Below are 12,721 nucleotides of genomic sequence, written 5' to 3'. Positions count from 1 at the left end.
AGACACAGAAGCGTATCATCAGGGTATGAAAGAAGGAGTATCAGCTTTGAAAACAGGCAGACTGGAATTTAAGCCCCATCTGCTACACCTTATGAGGTATGGAGACTAGGCAAGTCATTTAATGTATGTGAGCTTCAGTTTCCAAGGAAAAACCTGTTTGGGCTGGAGTGTAGTTTCCAAGTCCCTGAGAAAGTATAAACGCCCAGAGCTGCTAGTAGAGGCTGGCAGTGGCGGCGCCCGCCCCCTCCCTTCCCATGAACTTGCCCCCGCTGCAACTCACCCATCTGATCCAACTCTCGGTCTCCTCCTCAGGCAGCCGGGACACCGTGCGGGGCAAGAAGCGCACCAGCTTCTCCTTGACGATGGACGACGTCAGGACATCCTCCACCTCCACCAGGCTCGCGATCACATCGGCGATCTGCCCCGAGCCTTCCACCACCACGCAGGGGATCTTACTTTTGACGGAGGTATTGATGGCCTGCGAGAAGGGAGGTAAGAGTCGACCAGAGGATCAACAGAACCCGGCCCAGGGCCGAGGCTCTAATCAAGCTGATGAACAAATCATATGGACACATCTCTGCACTGTATCCTTCTGTGGGAGTAGGGGAGGTTCATTTTCAATCAGAAGCAAACCAAATACTTGCAACCGTTTAAGAATCAAAAATGTAAGCCAGTTGTCTTACATCCTGTGTTAGTATCAAATTCCATAGTAAGGACATGTGCAGCTGGCAAGTTTTCCATAAATAAGTGCTTCAAAATATCCCTCTATACAAAACTGATCATTCCAAATATTGACATCATAGATTTAAATGACAACTCTTAAGATGGTACCCAACATTGTCATTGATGGCTTATCTGCCAGAGGTGAATAATATGCATAGATTTAAGGCATGAAAATACCTTCCCAGAAGCTGGCACACTTTTTTGACTCACATATTTCCCCCCTCAAATAATTTTCTTTTCTCCTTTTATGAAAAGAAAAGAAAAATATATTTGTTTTCTGGATAAACACATACCACAGTTTTATTTCCCCGATAAAAACCACAGAGACCAGCATAGGGGAATCAGGTCTTAAGAATTTTAATTACTTGACAACTAGACAAAGTGATGTACATGTGAGCACAGCCCCTTCCTTTAGCCAGGAGTGCTGTCTCCCTTACAGAAGACGTTGCCCACAGAGTGTGGAGCCTTCATCAGATCAGGCTGGGATCCATCTTCACCTCCCTACCTGAGCCAAAGGTGGGTGTCGGGGCTGTGCTGGGGCGGGAGTGAGGGTATAGGAGAGTGAGCTGAAGGATGAAGAGCTCAGTGGGTAGTTTCTCTTCCCTTTCTCCTCTCTCCTCTAGCATCTGTGGGTTGTGAATTGCCTGAACAGACTTTGAGGGAAATGCTACAGAAATGTGATACTCTAGACCGGCAGCACCTTGCTGGAAACCTTAATTCTAAATCTAAAATCTGAGTGATAATAGAGGCAACCATCTTCAATTACTTTTTCTCCATCTCTCTTCCTCTTTAATGTGACTGCCTCTTCAAGCATTTCCATACTGACTATTTCACACTGAAAAAAATCTCTAATTTTTCTCTGAAAAGTCTTTCCCTGAAAAATCTTTATTTAATAATGTTTTCAACAGTAGGTCTCATAGAAGGTACAATAAATACCTGCTGATGAAGGAATAAACAAATGGATCATTGTTACAGAAAATAATAAAGAGAAGCATTAGATTATGATTCCAACTAACTCTGCCAGAAATTTCATGTAATTCTAAGTGTGTGTGATCACAGGGTGGCCATGGTTTTCCAACATACGTGTTGGTTACCATTCCTGAGTCTTGTGAGTTCAGGTCAAGCCCTTCTATTTGGCTGGTTGATGGCCAAAGCCAACAGTAAGGACAGAGACTATTCGTGTTGCTACAAAGTCTCTTCCTAAATCTTCTCAGCTGAGGAGACAACATAAGTCTGTTAGGGCAACAGGCTGTGTGATTGGAAAAATGCTACTTACTTGCTATAGAAAAGAAAGCAACCAGATTAGTTTAGGTGAGCCCCCAAAGCCATGAAAATAAAAACTGGTTGAGCAAACTTGTTGACCGATCTTCTAGAAAACCAAACCAAGACTCACTTTCAAAGTCTCTTTCCCACCTCCTTGGGCAAAACACACAATGGGGATCTTGCCACCGTAGTTGGAATCTGTAAAATATAAAACATAAAATATATTTTGGGCTCATCAGAAATACCCACCTACCTCAAGGGAACTTCTGCCCCTTGAGCCTAGGGTGGGGGTGCTGGCTGCAGACCTAACGAACCTGACAATCAGTTGATCACAGTGGATCATCTCTGGGCTCCAAACCAGCAGTAGCATGACATGAGTCACATTGCATGACATTTATTTAAAATGCTAAAGTCTGTGAATGATTGACTTTTGTTAATAAATATTTTGGACTACATGGAGATCAAACCAGTGAATCCTAAAGGAAATCAGTCCTGAATATTCATTGGAAGGACTGATGCTGAAGCTGAAGCTCCAATACTTTGGCCACCTGATGCAATGAACTGACTCATTTGAAAAGACCCTGATGCTGGGAAAGATTGAAGGTAGGAGGAGAAGGGGAGGACAGAGGATGAGATGGTTGGATGGCATCACCAACTCAATGGACATGAGTTTGAGTAAACTCCGGGAGTTGGTGATGGACAGGGAGGCCTGGCGTGCTGCAGTCCATGGGGTTGCAAAGAGTCGGACTCAACTGAGTAACTGAACTGAACTGACCTGAATATATTAAGCCAGGTTCAAATTTATCCTGACAATAATTATACTTTCACTTATTTGCATAATCTATGCATGAAAAATTTGCGTAAAGACGTGTTTTCTCCAGAGAGATGACTGCATATACAAATGTCTTCCTCCACAGACTTCCCATTGAGAAAAGAAAAGATTGAGATTATCTCCAACAAGTCTCTGTGATGGAGACTGTCACTAGATGATGTGGTAATCTGGTTCCACAACAGGACACATCTCAACACCAACATCTCAGCAGTAGGAAGACATTATTTATCACTTTCCATAGCAAATAAAGGCTTTCATTCCATGGTTGCATTTTCCCCCTGAAACCAATGTTTTAGGAGGTTTTGGTTGGCTCAGTGGTAAAGAGTGGGAGACACGAGTTCAATCCCTGGGTCAGGAAAATCACTTAGACAAGGAAATGGCAACTCATTCCAGTATTCTTGCCTGGAAAGCTCCATGGGCAAGAGGAGACTGGCATTCTACAGTCTATGGGGTCACAAAAGAGCTGGACGGGACTTAGCAACTAAACAACAATGGTATAGAGAAGTAGCCAATAGTCAAAGAAGTAAATCATCTAACTGTGAAGCTAGTGGGTTGGTTTTTTATCACTTCTACTCTAGCAAATCCCATTGCTTCATCAGTGCAATTTGCTACCGTGAATTTTACCAGGTCTTAAATGTTATCAAGCAGAATGGACAGCAGGTCTCTTTATTGCCAAGCCAGAGTGGGACAAGGCAGCATTCATCAATGTTCTAGCACACTGGAGGGTACGTATCATAGGAGCAGAAGCATTTCTAGTATATTAAGAAGAGATACAACGGCTCTTCTTTGGCAGTAGAGCATCTGATAGGATGGGTTTACCACGCTTCACTCAATAATTGGAGCTATTGTTGATGCTGCTGCTGCTTTTGTTCATATGTTTTTCTAACGTCCCATCTCGTAAGCACTGACCTTGAATCGTGCGCTCAGAGATGTACTTCTCCAGCTGATTCCGGAGCTTTGCCTCCACTGTGGGGTGCCCATGGCAGCCGTTGTCCACGAGCAGCAGGTGGGTGTGGTTGTTGTCCAGGATGTACAGAGGGTCTCTCTTGAAGTCATCCATAATGTACTGAGCTGAAAAATATCCCTGAAAAGCACACAGCAACTTGTCTTTGAGACTTGCTTGTAGGCCAAAATGCCTGATGACATCTTTATGGGTTCATGAAAGGCTGACTCTTTGGGTTCAACTATATTGATGCCTCTTTCCAGATTCCTAAGTGCAGAAGGGTCTTAAAAATCTTATAGTTCAGGCCATCATTTTAAATATGAGGAAATGAAGGTTCAAAATAGTTGGATCACTTGCCTATTGTCACATAAATGACCGGTGGCAGTGTAAGAATCAGATTCCCAATCCAGTTCTTGTTCCATCACCCTGTGCTTTTGTATAAATTCACTGAAACTGATAGCATTCAGGAAAGTGTGTGTGTGTGTGTGTGTGTGTCCAGACATACATATTTGTGTGCGTGTGGATATGATAGAGGTAGATATTGATATACACATATTTGTCTAGAATCCATCATATGCCAAGACCTACGCCAGGGTCTAGGGATTAGAAAATGAATAAAATGAAGTCTTAGCTCTTGAGGAGCACATAGTTACAGGATTATGAAAAGAAGTAATTAAACATATACTTTGTCATAAGACTTAGTACCAGAGAATAAAAAACTAAAGAACTGACTCTAACAGGATTTGCTGGGAACAAATTTTCATGAACAAAACACATCTATCGGTAATTCCTTCACAGAACCGCTTTGATTATGTCATCCTTGTTTTTAATTCCTGAGGTTCCAAAGGAACCTTGTAAGGCCAACTTCCTACAAGTTGATGGCATCCCAGAGCCCCATGCCAGGGCCACTCTCCCCCGTGACCCCGCAGACCTCCTCATGTCCTGCCCGTACCTCCACATCACAATTCCTGATAAGGGTGTCCCTGTTGGAGACCATGCCCCAAGCGGCGATGCCAATGGCCACAATGTTCTCCTCCGAATTCCTGCTAATGGTGTTGTCTCTCACCACCTCCCCAATGAACTTCATCAGCCCATAGTGGGTGCCTCCAGTGAGAATCCAGGCACCTGCCAACAAGAGAGGAGAACAGAGGCTCTGAATAAGTTTTTCATCCTGTGCTCAATCCCTAAAGAAGCCCCACCTGTGAGCACCAGGACCCAGCATCGCTGGCCACACTTTGGACTATGTTCAACCTAAGACACGGACTTAGGAAAGAGAAGAGGATGTCCAAGTGTCTAGAGATGCCGCTTAAAAAGATACAGATTCTAGACCCCACTCTAGACTCACATTATCAGATTCTCTGGGAAGTGGGGCCAAGAAATCTGTCCCTTTAATCATCTCTCAGGTAAATCTTTTCAGGGCTAATAAGCACCTGCCCTTAGCTGTTGAGCAAGTTAAGCAATGTCATCATGGAAAGTGCAACGCTCTGCTCCCACACCTCCCGCCCCATGGATCTGGAGTGATCTTCCCAGCAGGACCCTGGTGCCTACCATTTAATTTTGGGCTTCCCTAGTGGCTCAGATGGTAAAGAATCGGCCTGCAATGCGGGAGACCTGGGTTTGATCCATGGGTCAGGAAGATCCCCAGGAGAAGAGAATGGCAACCGACTCCAGGATTCTTGCCTGGAGAATCCCGTGGACAGAGGAGCCTGGTGGGCTACAGTCCATGGGGTCTTCTAGCATGACCCTGGTGCCTACAATTTAACTTTAAAATTGCACAAGCTTGCACACTGGTGTTTGAAGGTTTTTATTTGATGATCTTTGCAAGGCCAAGAATTTTTCACAGTTTTGTTTTCAAAACTGTAGTAAACAAAATACCTAAAAATATGACTTCACATAATAATGGCATCTAAAGCTGAAAATGTGCCTAGGCCAGTGTGCCACCCAGGCAGGAATCTAGCCTGAGGCTTGGCCACCAGTCTCCCTGAATTCTGAGGAGTCCTGAGGCAGCCCCCTCCCCCAACTGTTAGAAAGTCCTTTTGTTCATTGTTGTCTCCATTCTCCAATTTTGTTACTGACTTCCTGACAGGGAGCTACTTTAGTCATCTCCCACAGAAAAGTCCTTCCAATATTTTACGGTAAATGTGATGTAGTCCCTAGAACATTCAGATCCCATTCCTTTGGCCAGTTCTCACAAGATGTGAATTCCAAACCCCCTGGCACCCAGTCTCCTTCCTGCAGACAGATTTCAGTTGTCAATACCCCCGTTTCAAATGAGGCAATAGGAGACAAAGCAGCTCTCCACGTGGCTGACCCAGAGTACAAGAAGACAATGAACCCCCAGCTCCGCCCATTCACTTCATCTAAGAAGAATCCCGGCCTGGGCACTTTTGTCTGCTTTGTTCTACTCTATGTATTTCCAGTACCTAAAACAATTTCTGACACATGGCACGCATTTAAGAAGTATTTGCTGAAGGAATGCATTATGTATGTTCGGGTTTAGTGGTGAGGAAGTCAGCTGCTGGGTTTCATAACAAAGTATCTACTGTGGTCCCATCTGGTTGATCAGGAAATTAAGAATAAATACGGGGAGAAAGCAGCCTTTCTTCTTGATTTTAAGAAAAAGCATATTTAGAATAAGACATGCTACCTTAGTTCTGTCAACTAATATTCTTAGTAAAATTGTTTTCAAGGGACTTCCCTGGTGGTCCAGGGGTTAAGTCTCCAAGTTTCCACTGCAGGGGGCAAGGGTTCAATCCCTGGTCAGGTGGGGAACCAAGATCTGCATGCTATGCTGCATGGCCAATAAATAAATAAATGTAAAAACTGATGCCCAAAAATCCATGATGAAAAAAATTAAGTTTTTAAAATCTTAGCATTAGATAAACTAATAAAATAAATATTAGACTTTGATAAACAGAATCAAATCTAAAGGAAATATCAGTCAAGCTCAAATGAAAGGAATTCTGGAGAGAAAAAAAAAAGTTGCCTATAGTCTTCAAAAAGGTCCTGAAAGGCCAAAAAGATTAAAGAACATTTCCAGAGGAAAGAAAGCTTTTCAGCATTCAATGATATGAAAAGCTAAATGGATTGGAATCCAGGTGGAGAAAAGAAACAAAAAACATTTTTTTGCTCTGAAGAACATTGTTGGGATAATTAGCAAAATTAAAACAAGAACCTTTTGTTAGATGACTGTACTGGTCGGTGTGAACTTCCTTGGGTTTGAAATTTATACCAGTTACATGAGAAAACAAGCTTGTTCTTCAGAGACATGTGCTAATGTGTGTGCTTAAGAGCTAAAGCTCATGATACCTAAAATTTACTTGCAAAGGATTTTTTTTTTTTTTTTGGCTATTGCGCCCCACGGTTTGGGGGATCTTAATGCCCTGACTAGAGGCTGAACCTGTGCCCTCTACAGTGGAAATTCAGAGTCCTAACAACTCTTACTCCTTGAAAGAAAAGTTATGACCAACCTAGATAGCATACTGATAAGCAGCCAACAAAGGTCCGTCTAGTCAAGGCTATGGTTTTTCCAGTGGTCATGTATGGATGTGAGAGTCGAGCTGTGAAGAAAGCTGAGTGCCGAAGAATTGATGCTTTTGAACTATGGTGTTGGAGAAGACTCTTGAGAGGCCCCTGGACTGCAAGGAGATCCAACCAGTCCATTCTGAAGGAGATCAGCCCTGGGATTTCTTTGGAAGGAATGATGCTAAAGCTGAAACTCCAGTACTTTGGCCACTTCATGCGAAGAGTTGACTCATTGGAAAAGGCTCTGATGCTGGGAGGGATTGGGGGCAGGAGAAGGGGACGACAGAGGATGAGATGGCTGGATGGCATCACTGACTCCATGGACGTGAGTCTGAGTGAACTCCAAGAGTTGGTGATGGACAGGGAGGCCTGGCGTGCTGCAATTCATGGGGTCGCAAAGAGTCCGACACGACTGAGCAACTGAACTGAACTGAACTGAACCACTGTATGAGATGGTTAGATAGCATTACCAAAGAGTCAGACACAACTGAGCAACTGAACAAGAACAAAACTCGATTAACAAGAACCTGGGCAAACTCCGGGAGATAACAGAGGACAAGGAGCCTGGCATGCTGCAGTCCATGGGATTGCAAAGAGTCGGCTACAACTTAGCAACTGAGCAATACCAACAATAACCACTGGACTACCAGGGAATCCCTCAAACGATTTTTAAAATCATAATACGAGAATATCTAGAGAGAGGGAGAAGACAAACATGAGAAATTGTTAACAATTGGTGAATTTAAGTGAAGGCTGTACAGATATTCACTAGATTATTCTTACAAATCTTCTGTAGGTTTACAATTTATCATAACAAAAAATCAAAAAAGAAAAAAATAAGCAACATATTTCAAATAACAAAGCCAGGGTTCTGTGTTTTGATCCCCATCAGACACTCACCTGGCGCTCACAACCTGCCAGGCACGGTCACTTTTTCCAAAGCATATTATTGGTCCCCAAATGAAACAGCAAAAATTAAACTTTCTTTTTTTGATTGGCCAGAATACTCTGAGTGTTTTATGTAAAAACGACTAAATGAAAACGTTAGGTTAAGAGAAACATGCAACTACCCACATGCAATTTCCTGAGCTCTGATTAAGGAAATCCTCCCTCCCTCCCCGACCTCACCCCACCCTCCAGAGTTCCGGATCTGTTTCCTCATTTAAGGATCTTGTTTCTAATTAAGATCAGGATTAATCATACAGCCCTAGAGTATCTGCAGTCTTGCGCATGAATGGTAGAGGACAATTTCGTTCAGTCTCTAAAGACATCCCGCCCGGGACGGTCCCGTCGGCCACCGCGGGACCCGCGCACCTTTCGACTGCGCGATGTAGATTAGGCGGCTGAAGATCTTGCGCATGCGCGGCTTTAGGGCGAAGTTTCTGGCGCCGCCAGTCACGGAAATGACCAGGTTGGGTGTTTTCAGGTGCCAGTGCTGGGTCAGCAGCTCGTACAGCGTCTCCGCGTCCGTGTCGCAGGACAGTCGGATATACTGTGGGGAAGGACAGAAGCATCAGGATCCGCAGGCGCTCTCCTGATGGCGGGGGCGTGGCCCAGTCTACCTGTTCCTTTGGGAGGGGAGCGCATGGCAGGTGAGGAAGGTCCCCTTGGGGCAGTGGAAGGGGACACCCCAGCCAGCTGGAGAGCTGGAGACTTCATCCTAAAGGCAGTGGCGCACCCGTCAGGTGTTCTAAGCAGAGCAGAAGCCAGAAGGGATTTACATTTTGGGGAGCCCTCCAGCAGGCGTGCTAACTACAGACTGTGCGCCAAGACAGGGGGGAGGCAAGACAGTGGTGGCCCGTTCCGAGACAGAGGCCTTGGGAAGAGACAGAGTGGACAGAGGAGAATTTAAGGAAACTGTTAATAATGGCCAACTGAAAACGGTCACCTGCCATCTGCCTCTGAAAGGGGAAATATTAGTCGCTCAGTTGTGTCCGACTCTTTGTGACCCCATGGACTATAGCCCGCCAGGCTCCTCTGTTCTTGGAATTCTCCAGGCAAGAATATTGGAGTGGGTTGCCATTCCCTTCTCCAAAGGATCTTCCCAACCCAGGGATCGAACCCAGGTCTCCTGCATTGCAGGCAGATTCAAGCCCTAACGGGACCTACCGGGGAGGTCGGTAGGTGGCAGGGGGAGAGGAAGAAGAAAGGCTTCCCTGATGGGGAATCAAACCCGGGCCGCGGGGGTGAGAGCACCGGATCCTAACCACCAGGGAGCTGCCTTTACAAGGATGCAATCAATCACTGTCATCAACTGACATTCCACACATCATGAAATGAGTTCAGGGTGGAGATCAAGAATGAAACTCTCTGTGCTCTGGGGAAAACCCACAGAACTGGGCTTCAGACAGTTAGGTATTTTCAGCATATTATATGAGCCCAAATTTTTGCATCTTCTCATATCTACAAAAGCACTAAAATCGTTCATGGAGACACCTGCTTCTCATGACTAGCAGCAAGCATCTACCAAAGTGGGTGCCTGACTGCACGTACCCCCTTCACTAAAATCATAGGTAACACTGACCTTGCCCCCCTACCTCTTTGGAGCAGCTCCTCAGAGCTATCTGAGATGCTGTCTCCTTGGCTATAGTCCTCATTTGCCCCCAATAAAACTTAACTCACAACTCTCACATTATCCTTTTTGTTTCCACTAAACAGCTTTGTAAAATGCTGTGTAAGAGCCTGCAGTGTGGGTGTGCAAAGGAAAATGTCACCTTATTCAAGACCACATTTACTGTCAAGAATGTCATATGCCAAACTAAACCATAAATGCATTTGTCTGTAGCAGGGAGGGTCAACGAGGATATCACATGAGCCTGCGCTGTGCCTGGAGAAAGGACACTGTATGACAAGCCAGCCATCCTGGGTCACAGGCCAATATTTCCAGAATGAGCCAAGCTCCACGACCACCATTGTCAAAAGCCATCTTGTTTGTCAAGAGCCAGCCTGCCCCTAACCAGCCAGCTCCCATCTCTATATTAAGTAACACGTGTACCATATAGAACCAACGACTAAACGCCAACCCTTCCCTTAGGAATTTTCTTTGTCCTGAGGCTATAAAAACTGGCTGCAAGCCCACAAAAGCATCAGCTGTCCCTTGAAAACACCTCAGGATTGGCCTGCTGGTCTAATAGCATCTCCGGCTTTATTCTCTCTTTGGCGGTCATCTCTCCCTGGTCTGTCAGAAAGCCGGCCTGCTGTCTTTGCAGCACCTCTCACTACCTCAGCCCTTTGTTCTCAATGAATCCTCTCTTCTAAAATATTCTGTGTCTGGAAATTCTTTTCCAGCCCATGCCCAGACAGTCATAACATTTGGTGGCCCATATGGGAACTGAACCCGCCACCTTGGCGTTACCAACACCTTACAGATGGAACTCATTCTGCTCTTTCCTCGCTACTCACTACTGCCTTAACAATCACCTGAGGAGTGTTGCCACAGCACGTGATCTAATCACAGCGCTTGATTTTTCACAAGATTTATCTTTTTCTGCAATCATGTTTTGGGTGACAACCCATCTCTTCTGCTTTCATACATACTATCAGACAATTTGAAGTAACTCAAGGTACTTCAGTAACCGACCGTGTTAGCATATGGATTAGCTAGTTCAAGTAGAGAACCATTGCTTACCTTCCCTTTCTTCCCCTGAGTCTCAAACTGAACATCTCCAAAAGCATCGGTGGGAAATTCCTTGGTATGTTTCTTGTAATTCCATTTCTCGTTTTGGTTGATCTGGGTGCCTTCTATGTGTTGGTTCTGGGCGTAGCCACACTTGCACACATTCTCCCTGAGCAGGAGGATATTGACAGGAAGGAACAGATTTCATTAAACCTACTTTAATGTTTCATCACGTCTCGTAGACCACACATGATTAGCTTAAATCAACACAAAAAGAGATTTTAGCATCACATCTAATTTCCAGACTGTTTTCATCATCTCGGTTGTTTAAAAGCTTTCTTGATGTTTTATCCCTGTGACATGGAAGATTCAGGCAATACACTTCACTTGCATCTCCACTGAGAAAGAAGAAAGCAGGAATGTAGGGAGGCATGGAATAAACGACAACAGAGAAGACTTCTTGAGCCTTCACACACTCTGGCCATAGCCCTAACTATTCTAGATCCCAGCCACTTATCTCCCAGGTTCTGCAGGGAACTTCCTTTTCTTTAGAGTAAATTTCTTCATTTAGGTTAAAATAACCTGGGTTCCTTGTAACTGAAAGTCTTAAGTACTAACACTGTGTATGTGTGTGTGCACAGGAATGTTCAGTCGCTCAGTAACATCCGACTCTTGCGACCCCGTGGACTGGAGCCTGCCAGGGTCCTCGGTCCATGGGATTTCCCAGGCAACAATACTGGAGTGGGTTGCCATTTCCTGCTCCCCAAGATCTTCCCGACCCAGGAATCAAACCCATGTCTCCTCTATTGCAGGTGGATTCTTTACCACTGAGCCACCAGGGAAGCCCAGATCTTAATTACTTTAGGGTATAGAAATTATCTGTATTGATATCAAAACATTCTATATTTTCTAGAGTTATAAAAATTGAGCTAGAACCTAGAATCCAAAATCACTCCTCCACCAGTAACCTTGCCTCTTTTTTTGGAACAGGTCTTTCAGGCATCACTCAGTTTGGCCAAGAAAAATTGTAAAAAGTCAACTGGACTTGATTGCAGTTGCTTTAGGCTTTTCTCTGACTAGCCCTGGGGCACTTCCTGAGCTGAGGCTGCTCCTGGTGGTTTCAGGATCCTCCCCACTGTTGTGGTCCAAGGTGGCTTCCTCCCCTCTCTCTTTAGCTGTTTCTGTGCCACTCTCCTTTGGGGTCCTTCCACACCCACCCGAGTTCATTGCAGGACTGGGGAGGGAAGCCCCTGTCCCATCTGTCTTTGCTACAACTGAAGAGTGACTCTCAAACCCTTTTCCCTTCCAAGAATAGGGGTGTGTTTCGGGTGACCTCGAATGAGAAGCTTGTCTGGCTCCATCTTGATGATTGGGTTCAGTTCAGTTCAGTCGCTCAGTTGTGTCCAACTCTCTGCAACCCCATGAACCGCAGCACGCCAGGCCTCCCTGTCCATCACCAACTCCCGGAGTCCACGCAAACCCATATCCATTGTGTCGGTAATGCCATCCAACCATCTCATTGTCTGTTGTCCCCTTCTCTTCCCGCCTTCAATCTTTCCCAGCATCAGGGTCTTTTCAAATGAGTCAGCTCTTCACATCAGGTGGCCAAAGTATTGGAGTTTCAGCTTCAGCATCGGTCCTTCCAAAGAACACCCAGGACTAATCTCCTTTAGATGGACTGGCTGGATCTCCTTGCAGTCCAAAGGACTCTCAAGCATCTTCTCCAACACCACAGTTTAAAAGCATCAATTCTTCTGTGCTCAGCTTTCTTTAGAGTCCAACTCTCACATCCATACATGACCACTGGAAAAACCATCCT

The 12,721-nt window shown here is 45.0% G+C and overlaps 1 protein-coding gene across 1 annotated transcript in view; it reads right to left on the bottom strand.

The window, feature by feature from the left end:
* TRPM8 (transient receptor potential cation channel, subfamily M, member 8) overlaps window positions 1–12,721 on the bottom strand; it is a 96,103-nt gene that overhangs the window by 72,106 nt on the left and 11,276 nt on the right. The window contains exons 4-9 of the mRNA XM_010862064.1: window positions 10,915–11,071; window positions 8,601–8,799; window positions 4,714–4,886; window positions 3,728–3,902; window positions 2,117–2,184; window positions 281–478 (exon numbers count right to left, since the gene is read on the bottom strand). Of these exons, the coding sequence (XP_010860366.1) occupies window positions 281–478; window positions 2,117–2,184; window positions 3,728–3,902; window positions 4,714–4,886; window positions 8,601–8,799; window positions 10,915–11,071 (970 nt within the window). The remainder of the gene's footprint in view (window positions 1–280; window positions 479–2,116; window positions 2,185–3,727; window positions 3,903–4,713; window positions 4,887–8,600; window positions 8,800–10,914; window positions 11,072–12,721) is intronic.

This window comes from Bison bison, unplaced genomic scaffold (genome assembly GCF_000754665.1).
Source record: "Bison bison bison isolate TAMUID 2011002044 unplaced genomic scaffold, Bison_UMD1.0 scf7180017864475, whole genome shotgun sequence".
In the NCBI taxonomy this organism is placed as follows: domain Eukaryota; kingdom Metazoa; phylum Chordata; class Mammalia; order Artiodactyla; family Bovidae; genus Bison; species Bison bison.
This window is presented reverse-complemented; position numbering and strand designations above follow the sequence as displayed.